This window comes from Lithobates pipiens, unplaced genomic scaffold (assembly GCF_037356315.1).
Source record: "Lithobates pipiens isolate NorthernLeopardFrog02 unplaced genomic scaffold, aLitPip1_a1.2 Scaffold_3, whole genome shotgun sequence".
NCBI lineage: Eukaryota > Metazoa > Chordata > Amphibia > Anura > Ranidae > Lithobates > Lithobates pipiens.
In genome coordinates this window covers 228,503,798-228,522,443 of record NW_027507790.1, presented here as the reverse complement: position 1 = coordinate 228,522,443, position 18,646 = coordinate 228,503,798, and the positions used below count along the sequence as shown (strand labels likewise).

General features: G+C 46.0%; 1 protein-coding gene across 3 annotated transcripts in view; it reads left to right on the top strand.

Annotated features, from left to right (window-relative positions):
• The first annotated feature begins 3,137 nt into the window (after positions 1-3,137).
• Positions 3,138-18,646, top strand: part of SPEF2 (sperm flagellar 2) — a 231,501-nt gene continuing 215,992 nt past the window's right edge. For 2 of the 3 annotated variants that reach the window (XM_077462869.1, XM_077462868.1), the window contains exon 1: positions 3,138-3,312. In XM_077462869.1, coding sequence (XP_077318995.1) covers positions 3,255-3,312 — 58 coding nt within the window. In that variant the 5' untranslated portion in view covers positions 3,138-3,254. The remainder of the gene's footprint in view (positions 3,313-18,646) is intronic. The other variant, XM_077462871.1, reaches the window with a different exon arrangement.

Sequence of the window (18,646 nt, the reverse complement as noted above, 5' to 3'; positions counted from 1 at the left end):
CCCGCATCGCACCAGACTCGCACAACAGTTCACAATGACATATGCAAACTGCGGGGGAGTGTCATACAATATGACTCCCCCATTTCAGCTCGCATGACGCACTGCGAAGTGTCAGTTTGGACATGAATCGGATCGCATGGGTGCCATGCGATCTGATTCTGGTGCGGACCAAAAAAAAGGGTCCTGTGTGAGTTTAGTCCGAATGCGATACGATTTCAGCATACTATCTGTATGGCTGAAATCGCATTGCACTAACATCGCCTGTGATTTGCACTGCAGTGTGGTGCAAATCGCATGCGATTTTGCACCACGCAGCAGTGTGAACCGGCCCTAAGCCTAGGTTTCTGCAAATTTGATGGATAGTAATGTTAACTGTGAAGTTGGCCCAGAATGCAGTTCACTTGCACACAAATCCCGCTTTTCATTTAGGATCTGTTTCCACTTGTGCAACTTGTCCTGCGACTTGGGACTGCAAAGTTACATGACAAGAAGTACCCGATTTCCAATGCGTACCATTCATATCTGTGCGACTTAAAGTCACAGTAACTTCAAAGTAGTCCCTGCACTACTTTGGTCCCATTTTAATGTGACTTGAGGTCCATAAACGCAGCCTGAAAGTTGCACAATTCTGCCACAATTTTGATGCGACTTTAAAGCAATGCCTGTGTATTCCAGAGGTCTATGGATCTCAAGTTGCATCAAAGTGGGACCAAAGTAGTGCAGGGACTACTTTGAAGTTGCACAGATATGAATATTACTCATTGGAAATCATAGAGTACAACTTGTCATGCAACTTTGCAGTCCAAAGTCACAGGACAAGTTGCACAAGTGGAAACGGAGCCTAAATAAAAAGTGGGTTTTTGTGCATGTGAACTGCATTCTGATGGGCCAATTTCACAGTTAACATTGCTAGCCATCAGATTTGCCCATAGTCTTTACAGCGCATGCGCAGGAATGATGATCAGATTTTACTACCATGTGCGAAAGTACCCCTGGTAATAAAATACAATCGTTAAGGCTATTTTCACACTTGTGCGACTTGAAAGTCAAGTGCTTTTGCCATGATTTTTGCCACGACTTGAAGAAATGTCTGTGTAATCTTGAGGTCTCTGCCATAAGTCGCATTAAGTCAGACAAAAGTAGTACAAAAACTACTTTGAAGTCGCACAGATATAAACTGAACTTGTTGGAAATCATGGGGTATGACTTGTCCTGCGACTTTGCAGTCTCAAGTCGCAGGACAAGTCGCACTAGTGTGAAAGGGCCTTAGGCTGTCCGTACCACCTTATCACTGCTGCTACCTGATCATTGGATTAGTGTATTGTTTTACTAGTGGTGACTCGTGATTCTTTCAGTGTACTGTGTTCTAACAACTCGAATGATTCTTTAAAGAGGAAGTAAACCCTGATGAGTTAACTTCCTCTTTCATTCCCTGCAAAGGCAAAGCATAATGGACTACTATGCATCGCATAGTAGCCCATTATGTGTCACTTACCTGACACAGGAGCCAGCGATGTCACCTCTGTCCCCTGTAGTCCGGCGCATCCATCTTCTCGGTGGGGTCTCACTGCTCTGCCGCTGTCATTTGGCGAAGCCGCGATGACGTCACTCCCGCGCATGCGCACGGGAGCCGACACGTGCGGCATCTTCGTCCTTGACTTCATTGAAATGAAGTGGCTGCCCTATGTGTGGGCGTGAAAACACTCACAAAATGTGAATAAACGTGTCCGTGGGATCGTTCTGTTCACCTCATTCAAATGCTATGGAGCCCATTCAGGTTCTTTTCACACCAGCCTCTATGTGTAATGCGATAGAGTGGGTCCTGGGATGACTGCAGTGCTGATACGCTGTTCTTGGCACATTGCATTTTCCATTTTTTTTAAATGAACCTTATTGAAATGTCGCAGCGTGAAAAGAAAAAAAGCCGATTGACGGCTTCTGTTGAAGGGACATCAGCCCCAAAGAGGAAGAGGCGAAGCCGCTTCACATGTGCCCACCAGCACTGCCTGCCAGTGCCACGAATCAGTGCCCACAGTGCCACGAATCAGTGCCCCCAGTACATAAGTGCCAGAAATCAGTGCCACCTATCAATGCCCACGAGTGCCACCTATCAATGCCCACCAGTGGTGTCAATCAGTGCCACCTAGCAGTGCTGCCTATCAGTGTCACCTACTAGTGCCGATCAGTGCCCATTACTGCCACCCATCAGTGCCAGCTATCAGTGCCCTTCAGTGCCACCTATCAATGCCCTTCGGTGCCGCCCATTAGTACCACCCATCAGTGTCATCTCTCAGTGCCCCACAATTCCACCTATCAGTGCCCATCAATGAAGCCTATTGGTGCCCATCAGTGCAGCCTATCAGTGCCCATCAGTGTAGCCTCATCAGCATACATCAATGACAGGCTACCCAGCATGCACCTCCCGCTCTCATGCGTGCACAGTATATACAGGACGTAGTGCAGGAAGATTATATTGTTGCTGGGCACTGCCTTGCATTACATCATTTTCAGTTTCGAAATAACGCAATACTATGACCCGGTGATGTCTGTTGTCTCCTGGGATTGATGACACACATCTCCCAGGAGACATTCCAAAACTGGAAATAACGCGTGCGACCGTGGCCGCGAGGGATGACGTTCAAATGAAATAAAGAATTAATAAGTACCGGTAAGTGATCCAAAAACAAAAATGCCAATTTGTAATTACTGCACACATTACTGCTGGGTGGTGAGGACTTCAAAATGTGGGTGGAACTCAGCTTTAAATCACATCGTTAATTGCTTATTGTACTTGTTTGTAGCCTAAATACTGGAATTTGCACTTGGAAATGTCTGGAAAGTGCCCTATTTTGTGTGCTTTCCTGACACACACAGAGCGAGAACCTAGCCTGAGCTAAGCTGTGATACATTGCACTTTGTTCTTGGGTTTAGATACATTTTATTGAGGAAGAAAGGAAGAAGGTGACACATTCAGGACTCCCCAGCAATGCATTTCCACACATCTACAGGAGGCTTTGTTTTGGTCGTTTCTACATTCCCCCGCCAGGTGGCGCTCCAGTGCAGCGGGCCCCGCTCGGCAGAGCGCCCATCTCTATAGTGCACAGCGCGGCCCTGGTAACAGATACATGACTACGGGTTGTCATGGAGACGGGACGCGGCCTGGCAGGGCTGCTGCTGTGTGTGTGAAAGCCGGGAGGGGAGCGAGCCGGTCAGCGGGATGATTCCGGGCAGAGACGATCTCTGATACCGCCAGCATGTCAGACATTATCTGCCAGTGGCTCAACGAGGAGCTGGGGCTGTCCAGGCGTGTGGGTGAGTGATCTGCATGGAGTGTGTACACAACACTGGCTACATGCTGGATGACAGATCTCTACCTGGAAATAGGCTTAGCTCTCAGTTGTGACCAATCACACAATGCAATCTATTTTCCATTATATATATTGGACATTTATATTTTATTAAATATTTATTTATTATGTTATTAATTAATTGGTGGAAAAAGTATTATAGGCAGGGTGGTGGGGTGACAGTTTGACCGACCAATGAAAGGGTCTGTTTTCCTTGCTTACTGTTTGAGTTCTTCTTATGCTGTAATATCCATATCAAGTGAATCCAGCCTTGTCCTCCTCCCCCCACCCCGCTCTCCCCTTCCAGAGCCCGTCCTGTGCCACCATCTTTACTGTCTCCCCTTCCAGAGCCCGTCCTGTGCCACCATCTTTACTGTCTCCCCTTCCAGAGCCCGTCCTGTGCCACCATCTTTACTGTCTCCCCTTCCAGAGCCTGTCCTGTGCCGCCATCTTTACTGTATCCTCATCCAGGGTCCGTCCTGTGCTGCCATCTTTACTGGTTTACCTTCCAGAGCCTGTCCTGTGCCACTATCTTTACTGTCTCCTCTTCCAGGGCTTGTCCTGTGCCGCTATTTTTGCTGTCTCCCCTTCCAGAGCACACCCTGTGCCGCCATCTTTACTGTCTTCTCTTCCAGAGCCTGTCCTGTGCCGCCATCTTTACTGTCTCCTCTTCCAGAGCCTGTCCTGTGCCGCCATCGTTACTGTCTCCTCTTCCAGGGAGCATCCTGTGCCGCCATCTTTACTGTCTTCTCTTCCAGGTCCCGTCATGTGCCGCCATATTTACTGTCTCCCATTCTAGGGCCTGTCCTGTGCCATCATCTTTACTGTCTCCCTTTCAGGTCCCGTCCTGTGCCATCATCTTTACTGTCTCCCTTTCAGGTCCCGTCCTGTGCCACCATCTTTACTGTCTTCTTTTCCAGAGCCCATCCTGTGCCGCCATCTTTACTGTCTTCTCCTCCAGGTCCCGTCATGTGCCGCCATATTTACTGTCTCTCATTCTAGGGCCCGTCCTTTGCCACCATCTTTACTGTCTCCCTTTCAGGTCCCGTCCTGTGCCACCATCTTTACTGTCTTCTTTTCCAGAGCCCATCCTGTGCCGCCATCTTTACTGTCTTCTTTTCCAGGGCCCGTCCTGTGCCGCCATCTTTACTGTCTTCTCTTGCAGGTCCCGTCCTGTGCCGCCATCTTTACTCTCTCCCATTCTAGGGCCCGTCCTGTGCCATCATCTTTACTGTCTCCCTTTCAGGTCCCGTCCTGTGCCACCATCTTTACTGTCTTCTCTTCTAGGGCACATCCTGTGCCGCCATCTTTACTGTCTTCTTTTCCAAAGCCCATCCTGTGTCGCCATCTTTACTGTCTTCTTTTCCAGAGCCCATCCTGTGCCGCCATCTTTACTGTCTTCTTTTCCAGGGCCCATCCTGTGCCGCCATCTTTACTGTTTTCTTTTCCAGGGCCCGTCCTGTGCTGCCATCTTGACTGTTTTTTCTTCCAGGGCCCATCCTGTGCCGCCATCTTTACTGTCTCCTCTTCCAGGGCCAGTCCTGTGCCATCATCTTTACTGTCTCTTCTTCCAGGGCCCATCCTGTGCCACCATCTTTACTGTCTCCCCTTCCAGGGCCCATCCTGTGCCACCATCTTTACTGTCTTCTCTTCCAGGGCCCATCTTGTGCCGTCATCTTTACTGTCTTCTCTTGCAGGGCCCATCCTGTGGCGTCATCTTTACTGTCTCCCTTCTAGGTCCCATCCTGTGGTGCCATCTTTACTATCTCCCATTCCAGGGCCTGTCCTGTGCCTCCATCTTTACTGTCTCCCCTTCCAGGCTCTGTCCTGTGCTGCCATCTTCACTGTCTCGTCTTCCCGGGCCCATCCTGTGCTGCCATCTTTACTGTCTCCTCTTCCAGGGCCCGTCCTGTGCCGCCATCTTTACTGTCTCCTCTTCCAGGGCCCGTCCTGTGCCGCCATCTTTACTGTCTCCTCTTCCAGGGCCCGTCCTGTGCCGCCATCTTTACTGTCTCCTCTTCCAGGGCCCGTCCTGTGCCGCCATCTTTACTGTCTCCTTTTTCAATTTGCAAATAAATGATCTTTCCTCATAAGTTTATGCCAAAATGTATTCTGTTACATTTCTTTGGTAAAAATAACCCAAATCAGTGTATATTATTTAGTCTGGAGGAAAGTTAGAGTTCACAAACTATGGTATTTACACTCACTGGACACTTTATTAGCTATACCTGTTCAATTGCTTGATAACACAAATTGATAATTAGCCAATCACATGGCAGCAATTAAATGCATTTAGGCATCTAGACATCATGATGACGAAGTTCAAACCAAGCATCAGCCTGGGGAAGAAAGGGATTTAATTGACTTTGTGCATGGCATGGTTGTTGGTGCCAGACGGCTGGTCTGAGTATTTCAAAAACAGCTGATCTACTGGGATTTTCACGCACAACCATCTCTGGGGTTTACAGAGAATGGTCTGGAAAAGGGAAAATATCCAGTGAACGGCAGTTGTGTGGAGGAAAATGCCTTGTTGAGGTAAGAGGAGAGTGGGCAGACTGGTTCGAGATGATAGAAACCGTAACTTAAAAAAACAATTGTTACAACCAAGATATGCAGAATACCATCTCTGAACGCACAACACATATTTTCTTGGCACACTTTGGGCCCCTTAGTACCAATTGAGCATTGTTTAAGCACCATGGCCTACCTGAGTATTGTTGCTGACCATGTCAATCCCTTTATGACTACAGTGTACCCATCTTCTGATGGTGCATTATCCTGCTGGAAGGAGCCATGTAATAAAGTTCAAATCATCTCACCACTGGTTTCTTGAACATGACAATGAGGTCACTGTACTCCAATGGTCTCCATAGTCACCAAATCTTAGTCCAATAGAGCCCCTTTGGGATGTGGTGGAACGGTAGATCCACATCATGGATGTGCAGCCGACAAATCTACAGTAACTGAGTGATGCTATCATGTCAATATGGACCAAAACCTCTGAGGAATGTTTTCAACAACTTGTTGAATCTTTGCCACAAAGAAATAAGGCAGTTCTGAAGGCAAAAGGGGGACCAACTCGGTACTAGCAAGGTGTACCCAATAAAGTGGCCGGTGAGTGTACTGTATATATGAAAATCGATCCATTCTGATCTCATTTCTTGAGACCCTAAAATGCCAAGATTGTACAAATATCCCATAAATTATCCTTTCGTGGAAAGTAGACTGAGGTATTTAGTAAGAAGCATGGCAAGCAAGTTTTTTTTAAGTTGTAATTTTTTGTCAGTTTTCACATACTATCACCAGTGCGGTATCCACATATGACTGGTGTGACGATGACGAGGGAATACTTGTGATGGTCGTGTGTACTGGGCACACGGCAGGCTGTGTGTGGCAGCCATGTTGTTCAGAATTCAGCAATTGCATTTTATTTGTCATTGTCTTTTCTGTATTGAACCAAAGACAAAGCTGCAGTGGCCTTCCACCTCCCTCCTCCTTTCAGTTCATCTAAATCACAAACCGTTAGCCATGCCAGAACCTTCTTATTGGATCCTTGAGGGAACACATGCAGATAGGGTTGCCAACTTTTGTTCAAGTCAAACCTGAGCACAGCAATTTTTTTTTGTTGTATAAAATATACATATATTTTGCTATTAAATAACATTTCTAATCATATGAAGTTAATAACAAGAGTCCCCCTTTACATCAGAGTCCACAGAGTTCCCCTTTTACATCTGAACTCAGAGTTCCTGTTCACTGTAAGGGGGGACTCTGATGTAAAGGAAAACTCTGGGGACTCTAACATAAGGTATGCTCTGGGAACACTGAGAACACTGTGGCCTCTGGTGTAAAGGGGAACTCTGATGTAAGGGGTGCTCTGAGAACCCTGATTTACCTTAGTGTACTCATTCAGAGGCAGGAGAGAGAAGGGGGAGACTTCAGTCACAGTCAGGTATGGATGGTGAGCTCACTCATCCCTTGGCAGTCAGCACTTCTCATCCAGATGTATCTGAGGCTGCTGGACTTCAAATTTACAGCCCACACTTTCCTTTTCTGAGGCACAGCCCTGGGGATTGGAGTGTGGGCAGACAGAGGGGTAGGGTCCGGAGGAAGAGGTGCAGATCGAGCCCTCTCTCCTCTTCCGTCTGTGTGTGTATTAGGGGGGATGTTTTGTGATGGCTTTGGGCGGCATTAAAGAGAGTATAACAGACACTCTCAGCTTAGACAACTGCAGTCAGCAACCCTGCTGAGAAGCCATAGTCCAGTCTGAAAAATGTGTCCGGGTTTCAGGCAGTCTGAACCCGGACGCATGATTCCAAACCAAACTGTCCGGGTGAATCCCAGACAGGTGGCAACCCTAGATGCAGACTCTCTCGTGCCCATTACCTTAATCCACACTTCAGATACCTGCCAGCTCCCCCCCCCCCTATTGTAAATACCATAGCAATGCACATTCCGAATAGACTGGTTAGCAGCCAAGACTCCAAAACTTCAGTACTGTATATTTCACAACTCATGAAATATTAACAGCACAGCCAGAATAAGAACATATTCACCTTCCTTGGTTAATTTTTAGTGTTTTGAACCCAAACGTCATTACCGTAGGAGTACTGGGAACCGAACCGGCCCAATTCCTATTTTAGGCAAACAGGGCATCCGAGACCTGTCATATTTATATCCATTTCAAAGCTAATTTCATGCTGGATGATAATATGTATGTTAGTATATTAATACTTATAGAAAACTGTACCTGGGATACAGCCATAAACACAGTGACATCCCAATTGGTTAGATGGTCTCTGTCAACACCCCCTTGATACCAAAGTAATGTGGACTGCAACCACGCTGGACAGCTCTCGTGCACCATCAAATGAAGGAAGATCTGTCAACTTATGAGAGCCAATATATCACCTTTCTTATTGACTGAAGACTGCTAAAACCAGGACTTGGAAGTATTTTCATTTTGAGCTCCTTTTTATTTCTCTGTTGCATTGTTGTCTCTTTGTTTCTTTGAAATATCCTTTTTCTGTTCATATTTTATTTGCACCATGTTTTTACCTTTTGATTATCAAACCATATTTTGTAAAGAGTTAAAACTGTCCCTAGTGCTGGTGTCCCATCATATAAGGTCCCCCATCAGATAGTGTCCGCTGTGTACTGCGCATGCGCAGTACACAGCAACACAGATTCCGAAAATAGCCGAGGATGAACGGCGCCTGCACCGTGAGTCCAGGTTCTAGCCCCACCATCCAAGTGGACATAGAGTAGGAATAAAAAAGAGCCGAGCTCAGCGAGGCCGAGCCCGAAGCGTGGCGAGCGGCCCTCTAATTTTCACAACCCTATGTCCGCTTGGATGGTGGGGCTATCACCTCCACTCATGGCGCAGGCGCCGTTCAGCTTCAGAGATTTTCCGAAGCTATATGATGGCAGGACACTATCTGCCAGAACACCGGAACACAAACTTAAAGTGTTACTAAACCCAGGACCCTGCATTCACTTTATCTGGGTTCCCACAGTATACAGAACATGGAAATACAATTATTTAAAGCGTCTTACAGAGCCGACGTACAGCTACGACGGCTCGTGCAGGGGAGCCAACCTGCCGCAGTATAACTATATATGCTGGTCGGGAAGGGGTTAAAGAAGAGCGATACGACATGGTAAATCTCTGAATATTCCTGTTTGCGGTGACAGCGTGTGTACAGACCTTTATTTTAAAATCGTAATTGTTATTGTTAATCTTGTGAAAGTTTGCTATTTTTTAGTAAAGGTTGGTGGTGGCAGTTTAAAGGGTTAATTGCTTAGTTAAAGCGGAGGTTCACATAAAAATGTAACCTCCGCTTTTCAGAACAGTCACCCCCTCCGGTGTCACATTTGGCACCTTTCAGGGGGGAGGGGGGTGCAGATACCTGCGTAAGACCGGTATTTGCACCCACTTCCGGGCATAGACTCTCACTGGAGTCTATGCGTCTTCTCGTCACGCAGAGACAGCACAGACCATTTACATTGCACTGCGCAACTAGCGCATGCGCAGTAGGGACCCGGGAAGTGAAGCCGCAAGTCTTCATTTTCTGATTCCCATAGCAAAGATGGCAGCGGCAGCATCCGAGGAGTGAGCGAAGGTTCGGTCTCGGGTGCCGACATCGCTGGACCCTGTGACAGGTAAGTGTCCTTATTTTAAAAGTCAGCATTTGCAGTATTTGTAGCTGCTGACTTTAAAAAAATAAATAAATTGCGGGTCTCCCACTTTAACAATAAGTCCCAGTGACAATCGCTCTCAGCCTGCTGGCACTTGTGGTCCCGTAAGCTGGAAAATCGTAGTGCAGTGTGAGGCTGAGAGTGTAATTATTACATATCGGTGATAGCGAGGTGTGAGGTTGATCAGTCATTTGTCATGAATTGGTGTGAAGGGCAATGGTTTGACATGCGTTCATCACAATATTGACTGGTGACAGTATGTAAAAAAAAATTAAATTTTTTTTTATTCAATTTAAACTTTTTTGTAACAATTATTATTATTATTTTTTTTTTTTGTTTTTACATACTGTCATCAGAGCAGTTCACTGTCACCATAAGGGGTGAACAGGGATTTTTTTTTTACACTATTATCGCTTGTAATAGTTATAATCTCTTTTCCAAGTAATAGTTTAAGCTGTCATAAATGGCTTTCATTCATGACAGCTTGCTTACTATTGTGTTGCTATCATTGGCCACAACTCATCACATGGTGCAGGGTGCCAGATACCATGTGATGGCTGTGGGCTAATCAAAGCATCACAACAGTAAGTAAGCTGTCATGAATGGAAGCCATTTATGGCAGTCTTACATTATAATCACGTGATCGCTATAATTGGTCATAGCTATGTATAGCACAGCTCAGGGCAGCTGGGTACTGTTGTTGAGGATTATACTTCTAGGTACCCAGCGCTGTGTCAGCGGTCACATGGCCAAAGCTGTTTTAACACTACTTCTCCCGCGGGTCACATGAGCGCATTTTGTTCTGCATTCCTGTGAGCCATGAATCTGGGCTAAAGCCTGCTGTCGGCTGACATCACTCCAGGCTCTGCAGGGATCCAGACAATGTAGGGATCCATCCAGAATTTCTGACTGGCAGCTGGTTCAGCTTCTCAGTGCACCGCAGGGAGACAGAGCCAACCGCTCCCACCCTCTCCACAGCCTGGCACTCTAATGAGCACTGGAGGAGCAGAACAGAGAACTGCTGACTGACAGTCCCCGGCTCTCTTCTCAGAGCGGACCCAAGAACTAAATGATTCGTGGTTTTTGATATCTCAGTTCTCGGTCTAATGCCGCGTACACATGACTGGACTTTTCGACGCACTAGGTCCGACAGTCTTCCCGACGTATTTTCGGCGGATTTTCCAAATGAATGGACTTGGACACACACAATCACACCAAAGTACGACGGATTTGAACGTGATGACGTAAGACCGGGCTAGAATAAGGAAGTTCATAGCCAATAGCTGTCCTAGCGTCGGTTTTTGTCCATCGGACTAGCATACACACAAATGGATTTCTCGGTAGGAACTGGGTCCGGCAGAGTTCCGGCCGGAAAATTTAAAACATGTTCTATTTCTAATGTCCGTCGGATTTTTGGCAAGCAAAGGTCCGATGGAGCCCACACACGATCGAATTGTCCGATGGATTTGTTCCGTCGGACCTTTGCTGTCAAAAAGTCCGGTCATGTGTACACAGCATTAGAGGCTTCGGGGGACAGCTGCAGCTTTGGACCAATGCTGCCAATACATAGGTGAATTTATTTATTTATTTTTTCAAGAGCCCACACTTCTCTGTTAAGTAAATGGATATTGGAACGAGCATCTCCTGCTGCAATATTCAGCTTTGACTTGGAGCTGCCCCCAGTAGTGCTGCAAGACATCATGTCTCTGTCCCTGAAGTCACAATGGAGCCCTCCATTCATACAAGGGAAAGTACTAGGAATGAAGCAGCTGCCCATGACAACCCGTCAGCTTCTGGCTTTCATTTTTTAAAACTTAAAGCGGAGGTCCACCCTAAAGTGGACCTTCCGCTCATTGGAATCCTCCCCCCCTCCGGCGCCACAATTGGCACCTTTCAGGGGGGAGGGAGGTGCAGGTACCTGTACAGTACAGGTATCTGCACCCACTTCCGGGATGGCTCTCTGCGGAAAGGGGCGTAGATTACGCCCCTTTCCGAAAGTTCCCCGCTGCCTGCTGAGAAACACAAAGATCCCAGAGGCAGCGGGTCCATCCTTATTGCGCAGCGCGACTCGCGCATGCGCAGTAGGGAACAGGGAAATGAAGCCGAAAGGCTCCACTTCCTGATTCCCATACCCAAGATGGCGGCGGCAGCACCCGAGAGACGATCGAGAGATCGGCTTCGGGTGCCGACATCGCGGGCGCGCTGGACAGGTAAGTGTCACTATTTTAAAAGTCAGCAGCTGCAGTATTTGTAGCTGCTGGCTTTTTAAAAAAAAAAAAAAAAAAAAACGCGGACTCCCGGCGGACTCCCTCTTTAAAGTAGAAGTTCAGTCAAACACTAACTGTACCAAAAATGGTATTAAACCCAAAAGCAAACGTTTATTATATTGTAGACTACCAATTCTTAGTTGTGATGGCTGCATTCATTTAATTTTTTAGGCTTTATTCTGTTATCATCTGGCGATCTAGTCAGCAAGTCTGTTGTTTTTCACAAGCTCTCCAGCAGAATATACCAGGGAAGAGACAAAACATTTAGCACTTACAGTAGTGCTTACAATGATCAGCTTTTATTTATTCATGTAAAACCTTTATCCCAAAAGGAAAAACAAATGTTTAAAGTGTGAACTGGAGTTTGGCTTCAGTTAGTCTGTGTATTTAAATCTGCTAATACATTTACCACTCCCCCCCCCGCCAAGACTGACAATGCTGCTGTGCCTCCTGTACTTATTCCTCCAGAGTGGGGCCTCTCTAAGGCTCAATTTACACGTAAGCAATGTGAGTCAGGGCAGAATCAGTGCGGTTCTACCCGTGTTTCCAGAATCGTGGCAAAACGCAGGACATGTTTGCGATGCCATTGTTTCTTAATGGCACCCTAAATGCAGTGTGATTTTGCAGCGATAACACAAAGTCTTCTGTGATTGAGCAGGAGGAGGGGAGAGGTAAGTGTAGCTGCTGCACCGACTCGAATGTTGAGAATACTTAGACCTGAAGCATTAGAATCATTCTCCCAGAAAATACATTGATAGCTGTCTTCCGGAAGTGCAGTAAAGTTGTCAAATGTAAATAATTTTATATAAGCATAACCTCCAACCATCTTGGGATTTCAAGTAAATCCCAATGTTCTGTGAATCTGGGCTGAATCCTGCTGCAAAACCCAGTGCCAGAACAAGTTCCGGTACTTGACTCCACTAATCCCCCTGTCAGGTGCTTGATGTGCCGTGCTGAAGCTGGCAAGGCTCAGACTCGCTCAGTGTCCAGCAGCACAGTCCCCCCACCTCCCCCCGCCCACTCACCCACCCCGTCGGCTGACCTACCTGCTCTAGACACTGCAGAATGGGTTCAATGTACCATAGTGATTTCTCCTTCCTTCCCTCCATCTTCCACAGTGATCCTTCCCTCCTGCCTTCCATGTACCATAGTGATCCTTCCTTCGTGCCTTTCATGTACCATAGTGATCCTTCCTTCGTGCCTTTCATGTACCATACTGATCCTTCCTTCCCGCCTTCCATGTCCCATAGTGACCCTTCTTCCCTGCCTCACATGTACCATAGTGATTCTTCCTGCCTTCCGTATGCCATAATGATCCTTCCCTCCTGCCTTCCATGTACTATAGTGAGCCTTACCCCCTCTATCGTGTTTGGCCACACCCACTTTTATACATGCCGCTGGTCACTGTCTCCCTGAAATGTCCCTCATTCTCAAGTTCAAAAGTTGTTTGGTATGGATAAGCCCTGGAGATGTCATGCAGAACCTTGGACTTAACTCAGTGTGCCTTCACTTCAGAAGGGCGCCAAGGACTGCCACATATTTGAACGAGCCCTGACTTGATTGGGTCATATTTGGCTGTCAGGACTGCCTACCAAATGCGAAAGAAGAGAATAATTGTTACCGTTGCAATCTAGCAAAGCATCTTGGCCACAGAATATGAACACACTCCCATCCTCTGCTTTTGCAGCTTAAATAGGAGCCCCCAACCGCAGGTGTAAATGAGGCCCACTGCTAGAGTCCACATCTCAACCCTCATGTTCACATTTTTTTTAAGGTACCGCACTCCACTTTTTGGCAGCCTCTATAACATTGCTTTAGTTACTGAGGTGTTTTACCTTAGCGGACCTTGTGTGTTTCCCTAATGGATCCCCAGAGTATGTGGAAGAGACTTTCCTGTACACAAGAGCAAGACGTGGTTATTACCAGAGGCACTGCATAGGAACTGTTATTGTGGAATAGATAGAAGTTTGATTATTATTAAAGCTGAACCCCACATAGATGACAAAATCAACATTTAATCCAGATCTGTGTATATTAAAATGCATTGTTAATTACAGCTAGTATATGTACCAGTAATTGTCTTTCATTTTGTTTTTTTGTTTTTTTTAATTCCCTGAACAGCAAGGCCAAGACTCGGGAGGGTGGGCCATCATTATGAGTCAGGTTCTGTTGCATTGCACAGTGCTGTCAGTTCAACACTGGGTGCTTGCTGGCAGGAAAAGACAGCAAAGAGCAGAATTATGACCTTGTTGTATGCTGATGCTTCATTATTTGCTCTTGAAGTAGCTACCCTTTTTCCCCGAAAATAAGACCTATCGTGATTGTCGGTGATGGTTGCAATATAAGCCCTTCCCCCCCCCCCAAATAAGCCCTAGTTAAGCCATTGTAGGTCATATTTTCAGGGAAGGGATTATATTGCAGCCATCACCGACAATCACGCTATGTCTTATTTTCGGGGAAATAGGGTAGTTGCCATCCAAATACATTTTTAGTCTCAAATCTGATATATCTCAAACAAATTACCCTTAAAGCTGAAATTTTAATCTACTTATAGTTCACCTTCCCTGGTTCCTCCATGCCCTCTCATCAAAATGCTTGTATTTTTTTATTTATTTTTTTAAATAAAACTTTTCAGTTTTCATTACATACAATGCATCTGCAAAGTATTCACAACGCTTCACTTTTTCCACATTTTGTTATGTTACAGCCTTATTCCAAAATGGATTAAATTATTTGTTTTCCCTCAAAATTCTACAAACCATACCCCATAATGACAACGTGAAAGAAGTTTGTTTGAAATCTTTGCACAATTATTAAAAATAAAAATGAAAAAATCACATATACATAAGTATTTACAGCCTTTGCCTTGACACTCAAAATTGAGCTCACTTTCTACAACTTGATTGGAGTCCATCTGTGGTAAATTCAGTTGATTGGACACGATTTGGAAAGGCACACACCTGTCTATAGAAGGTCCAATAGTTAACAGTGCATTTCAGAGCACAAACCAAGCCACAAAAAGTCCAAGGAATTCTCTGCAGACATCAGACAGGATTGTATTGTGGCACAGATCTAGGGAAGTGTACAGAAAAATGTCTGCAGCATTGAAGGTCCCAATGAGCACAGTGGCCTCTATCATCCATAAATGGAAGAAGTTTGGAACCACCAGGACTCTTCCTAGAGCAGACCGCCCAGCCAAACTGAGCAATTGAGGGAGAAGGGCCTTAGTCAGGAAAGTGACCAAGCACCCGATGGTCACACTAACAGAGCTCCAGCGTTTCTCTGTGGAGAGAGGAGAACCTTCCAGAAGAACAACAATCTCTGCAGCACTCCACCAATCAGGCCTGTATAGTAGAGTGGCCAGACAGAAGCCTCTCCTCAGTAAAAGGCACATGACAGCCCATCTGGAGTTTGCCAAAAGGCACCTGAAGGACTCTCAGACAATGAGAAATAAAATTCTCTGGTCTGATGAAACAAAGATTGAACTCTTCAGCCTGAATGGTTAGTAGCGTCATGTCTGGAGGAAACGAGCCACCGTTCATCATCTGACAAAACCATCCCAACAGTGAAGCATGGTGGTGGCAGCATCATGCTGTGGGGATGTTTTTCAGTGGCAGGAACAAGGAGAGTAGTCAGGATCAAAGAAAAGATGAATGCAGCACTGTACAGAGACATCCTTGATGAAAACCTGTTCCAGAGCACTCTGGATCTCAGACTGGACAAAGGTTCATCTTCCAACAGGACATTGACCTTAAGCACACAGCCAAGATAACAAGGGAGGGCCTATATAACAACTCTGTGAATGGCCCAGGCAGAGCCCAGACTTGAACCCAGTTGAACATCTCTGGAGAGATGTGAAAATGGCGGTACACCGACGCTCACCATCCAACCTGATGGAGCTTGAGAGGTCCTGCAAAGAAGAATCAGATAAACTGCCCAAAAATAGGTGTGCCCAGCTTGCAGCATCACACTCAAAAAGACTTGAGCCTGTAGTTGGTGCCAAAAGTGCTTCAACAAAGTATTGAGCAAAATAATATACAATAGTTTCTGGTGCAAAATGAGAGCTGAATCAGAACGGTAAATCAGGGGTTAAAAAATCTATGGGTAAAAGAGGGAACACATATATGTGTCTTAGAAAAAGATGGGAGGCGGAAGCTATCCTCAGAGTATAGCCAGCTCTTTGTTAAGATGAGAAAAGGGAAGTGCCACCTAAGTGTAGAAGAAGTTAACATGCTTTTTTTTTTGCGCAAGGATAAAAAAAATCACTTACCGGTGGGGGGGGTGTGGTTCGGGTTGGGCTGGGTCTGGACATGGCCGGGTGAAGACATGTTGCACTCGAGCTCTCTGCGTTACTCCGGTATTTCACCATTACTTCTGCCTGCACAGAGCAGTATGCCATTTGGGAAGAAGCGCAAAGTAAAGACCCCTCACAAGCCACCGAAGATGAGCAACCCCTTACATGTAGTAGAAAAAACAATTGAAGAGCTGCGCCAATTTACATGAAATAAAATAAAATAATCAAAATAGCCATTAAACAGAAATTATCAATACATAAGGAACAGTTGAAATATTCGACCAGTTCAACCACATCTATAAGTCCATATCCATTACCCATCAATTGCAAATAATGACAATGCCATGAGAGTGTTTATTAGCAAAGATGAGAAAATTGTGTTTATAGAAAGCAAAAAAAGGAATCCAAATAAGGGTCCTTATAAAAACACCGCCGTGATTTCACATATGCTTTATAGAGTGAAGAAACATGCCCGACCACCAGGACAATAATGCGCTTACCAGATGGCGAAGCGTAATGAGCATATAACCTGACCATCAGTAGCCTGAAGCATGTATTTATGGACCTTGTAGCACACTGGATCGGAATCTTGCACTAAGATCGGTATTCAAATGTTCCACAGAGCAATTCCTCCAGTAATTGCCGAAAAGAAAAGACTCCTTTGCTGCCACTGTACAGCAATGTCTTCTCTCTATTTCCTCCCCTTACATGTGGCCACAGAGTCGAGGCTTCCTCTTCTCGGGTCACTGATACCAGATGACCAGGTCTCACCCTCGTACCCTAGTCACACACCAGCTCGGATGGGTGAAGCAGACCTCCTGATTCTCCTGCAAGCCCTCCCCACCAAGGCAGACATTGAAGCCCTCATTCTAAGGATTGAGGATGCCTATCGTAGAGATAAACATTTAGTCCAGACGAAAGTACAGGTGCTATCAGACCGACTCACAACGGGGGGGGAGACATCGACTACAACCTTGGAGCAGTGGGTGACAGAACTGGAATCGGCCCGTAATTCCCAAGCTGAGACGGCCCTGGCCCTACAGCTACTTCTGCAGGAATTGGAGGATAGGAGCCGCCGGAACAATTTGCTGCTCCTGGATGCCAGGGCGAACAGGCGCCCACTCCTCTGGCTGGCCTCTGAATCTACCCAGAACATGCTGTCAATCCAGAGCAATATCTCCAAAGGGTATTCGGGAGTCCTGATCTGTGGTGATGGTCGATCACTGAGTAGTGCCTCACAGTTTCTATAAAGCTTCTTCTTACATTGAGCTGTAAATTCTGCTCTGTCTGTGAGTAAAAATCTTGTTTTATGTGCCCAGGTTACTTATTTGCATGAATTAACATTGAACTGTTCTTAGAAATACCTCGCTCTGCGTTATCCACTCTCCCTAGTCCGATGCAGTCCCTCTTGTCCTTACTGCTCAGAGCTTTGTCCAGCTTAGAGGGCTGACTGTCCATCAATGCTTGGTGCATTGAATACACCCCTGCATTGCGTCTGAAAGACTTGCTCCTAATGCCATGACCATCTAGGCTGTACTTATCAGTCCTTGGATGCCCTCCTGTGTCAGGCTGCATGTTAGTCAAGCAATGGATTCCCTGTGTTTTGTGTCCATAAATGCTAAGGGACTTAATACACCAGAGAAGAGACGCATGCTTGTGCATGACCTGAAACGTATGGGTGCAGATGTTGCATTTCTCCAGGAAACACATTTTAGTGATGACCACCTTCCTTTGCACATAAACCGGTATTATCCCTTGACTTACCATGCTACCAATCCCTTGGCTAAGTCCCAGGGAGTTTCTATTATGATTTCTGGTAGGATTCCATGGAAAAGTTCGGGCACTCTCATGGATGCCGGAGGTTGCTTCCTGTTCCTTTAAAGGCACGATCAGTGGTGTCAAAGTAACCTTGGCCACTGTCTATGCTCCTAGTATGCAACAGGACCTCTTTCTTTGTAATGCCTTAGATAAACTTTTGGAATTTGCTGATTGCCGTTGATTCTAGGTAGTGACCTTAATTTTTTTCTTTAGTACCTAGCATGGACACCTCTTTGGGTTCTTCTTTGATTCTCTCTGGCACACGTAGGCGCTTCTCAGAATCCCTTTATGGAGCTCAACTGGTCGACATATGGGGATTGCTGCGCTCTGGTGAGGGGGACTACACTTTTTTCTCTCCTTTCTCATAAAATATACTCTCATATAAATCATTTTCTTGTTCCCCATAGCCAGTTACACTTTGTTGTTGACAGCTCGATTGGGTCTATCACCTGGTTGGACCATACACCAATTGTTTTGAAATACAGCTTTACAGACTCCCAACACTCCGGTACCGGAATGTGGAGACTGAATGAAAGTCTCCTCCAGGATCCCGCCATTTTAGCGGATGTTCTGAAGGAGATGGTATTTCCAGGTAAATGATACTCTTGACTGTGACCCTGGAGTGGTATTAGAAGCTCACAAATCGATGATTACAATGAGTCCTGATCAAGCATGGAGCTAGGGTGAAGAGAGACAGAGAGGCACAATTGTCTTCCCTTCTT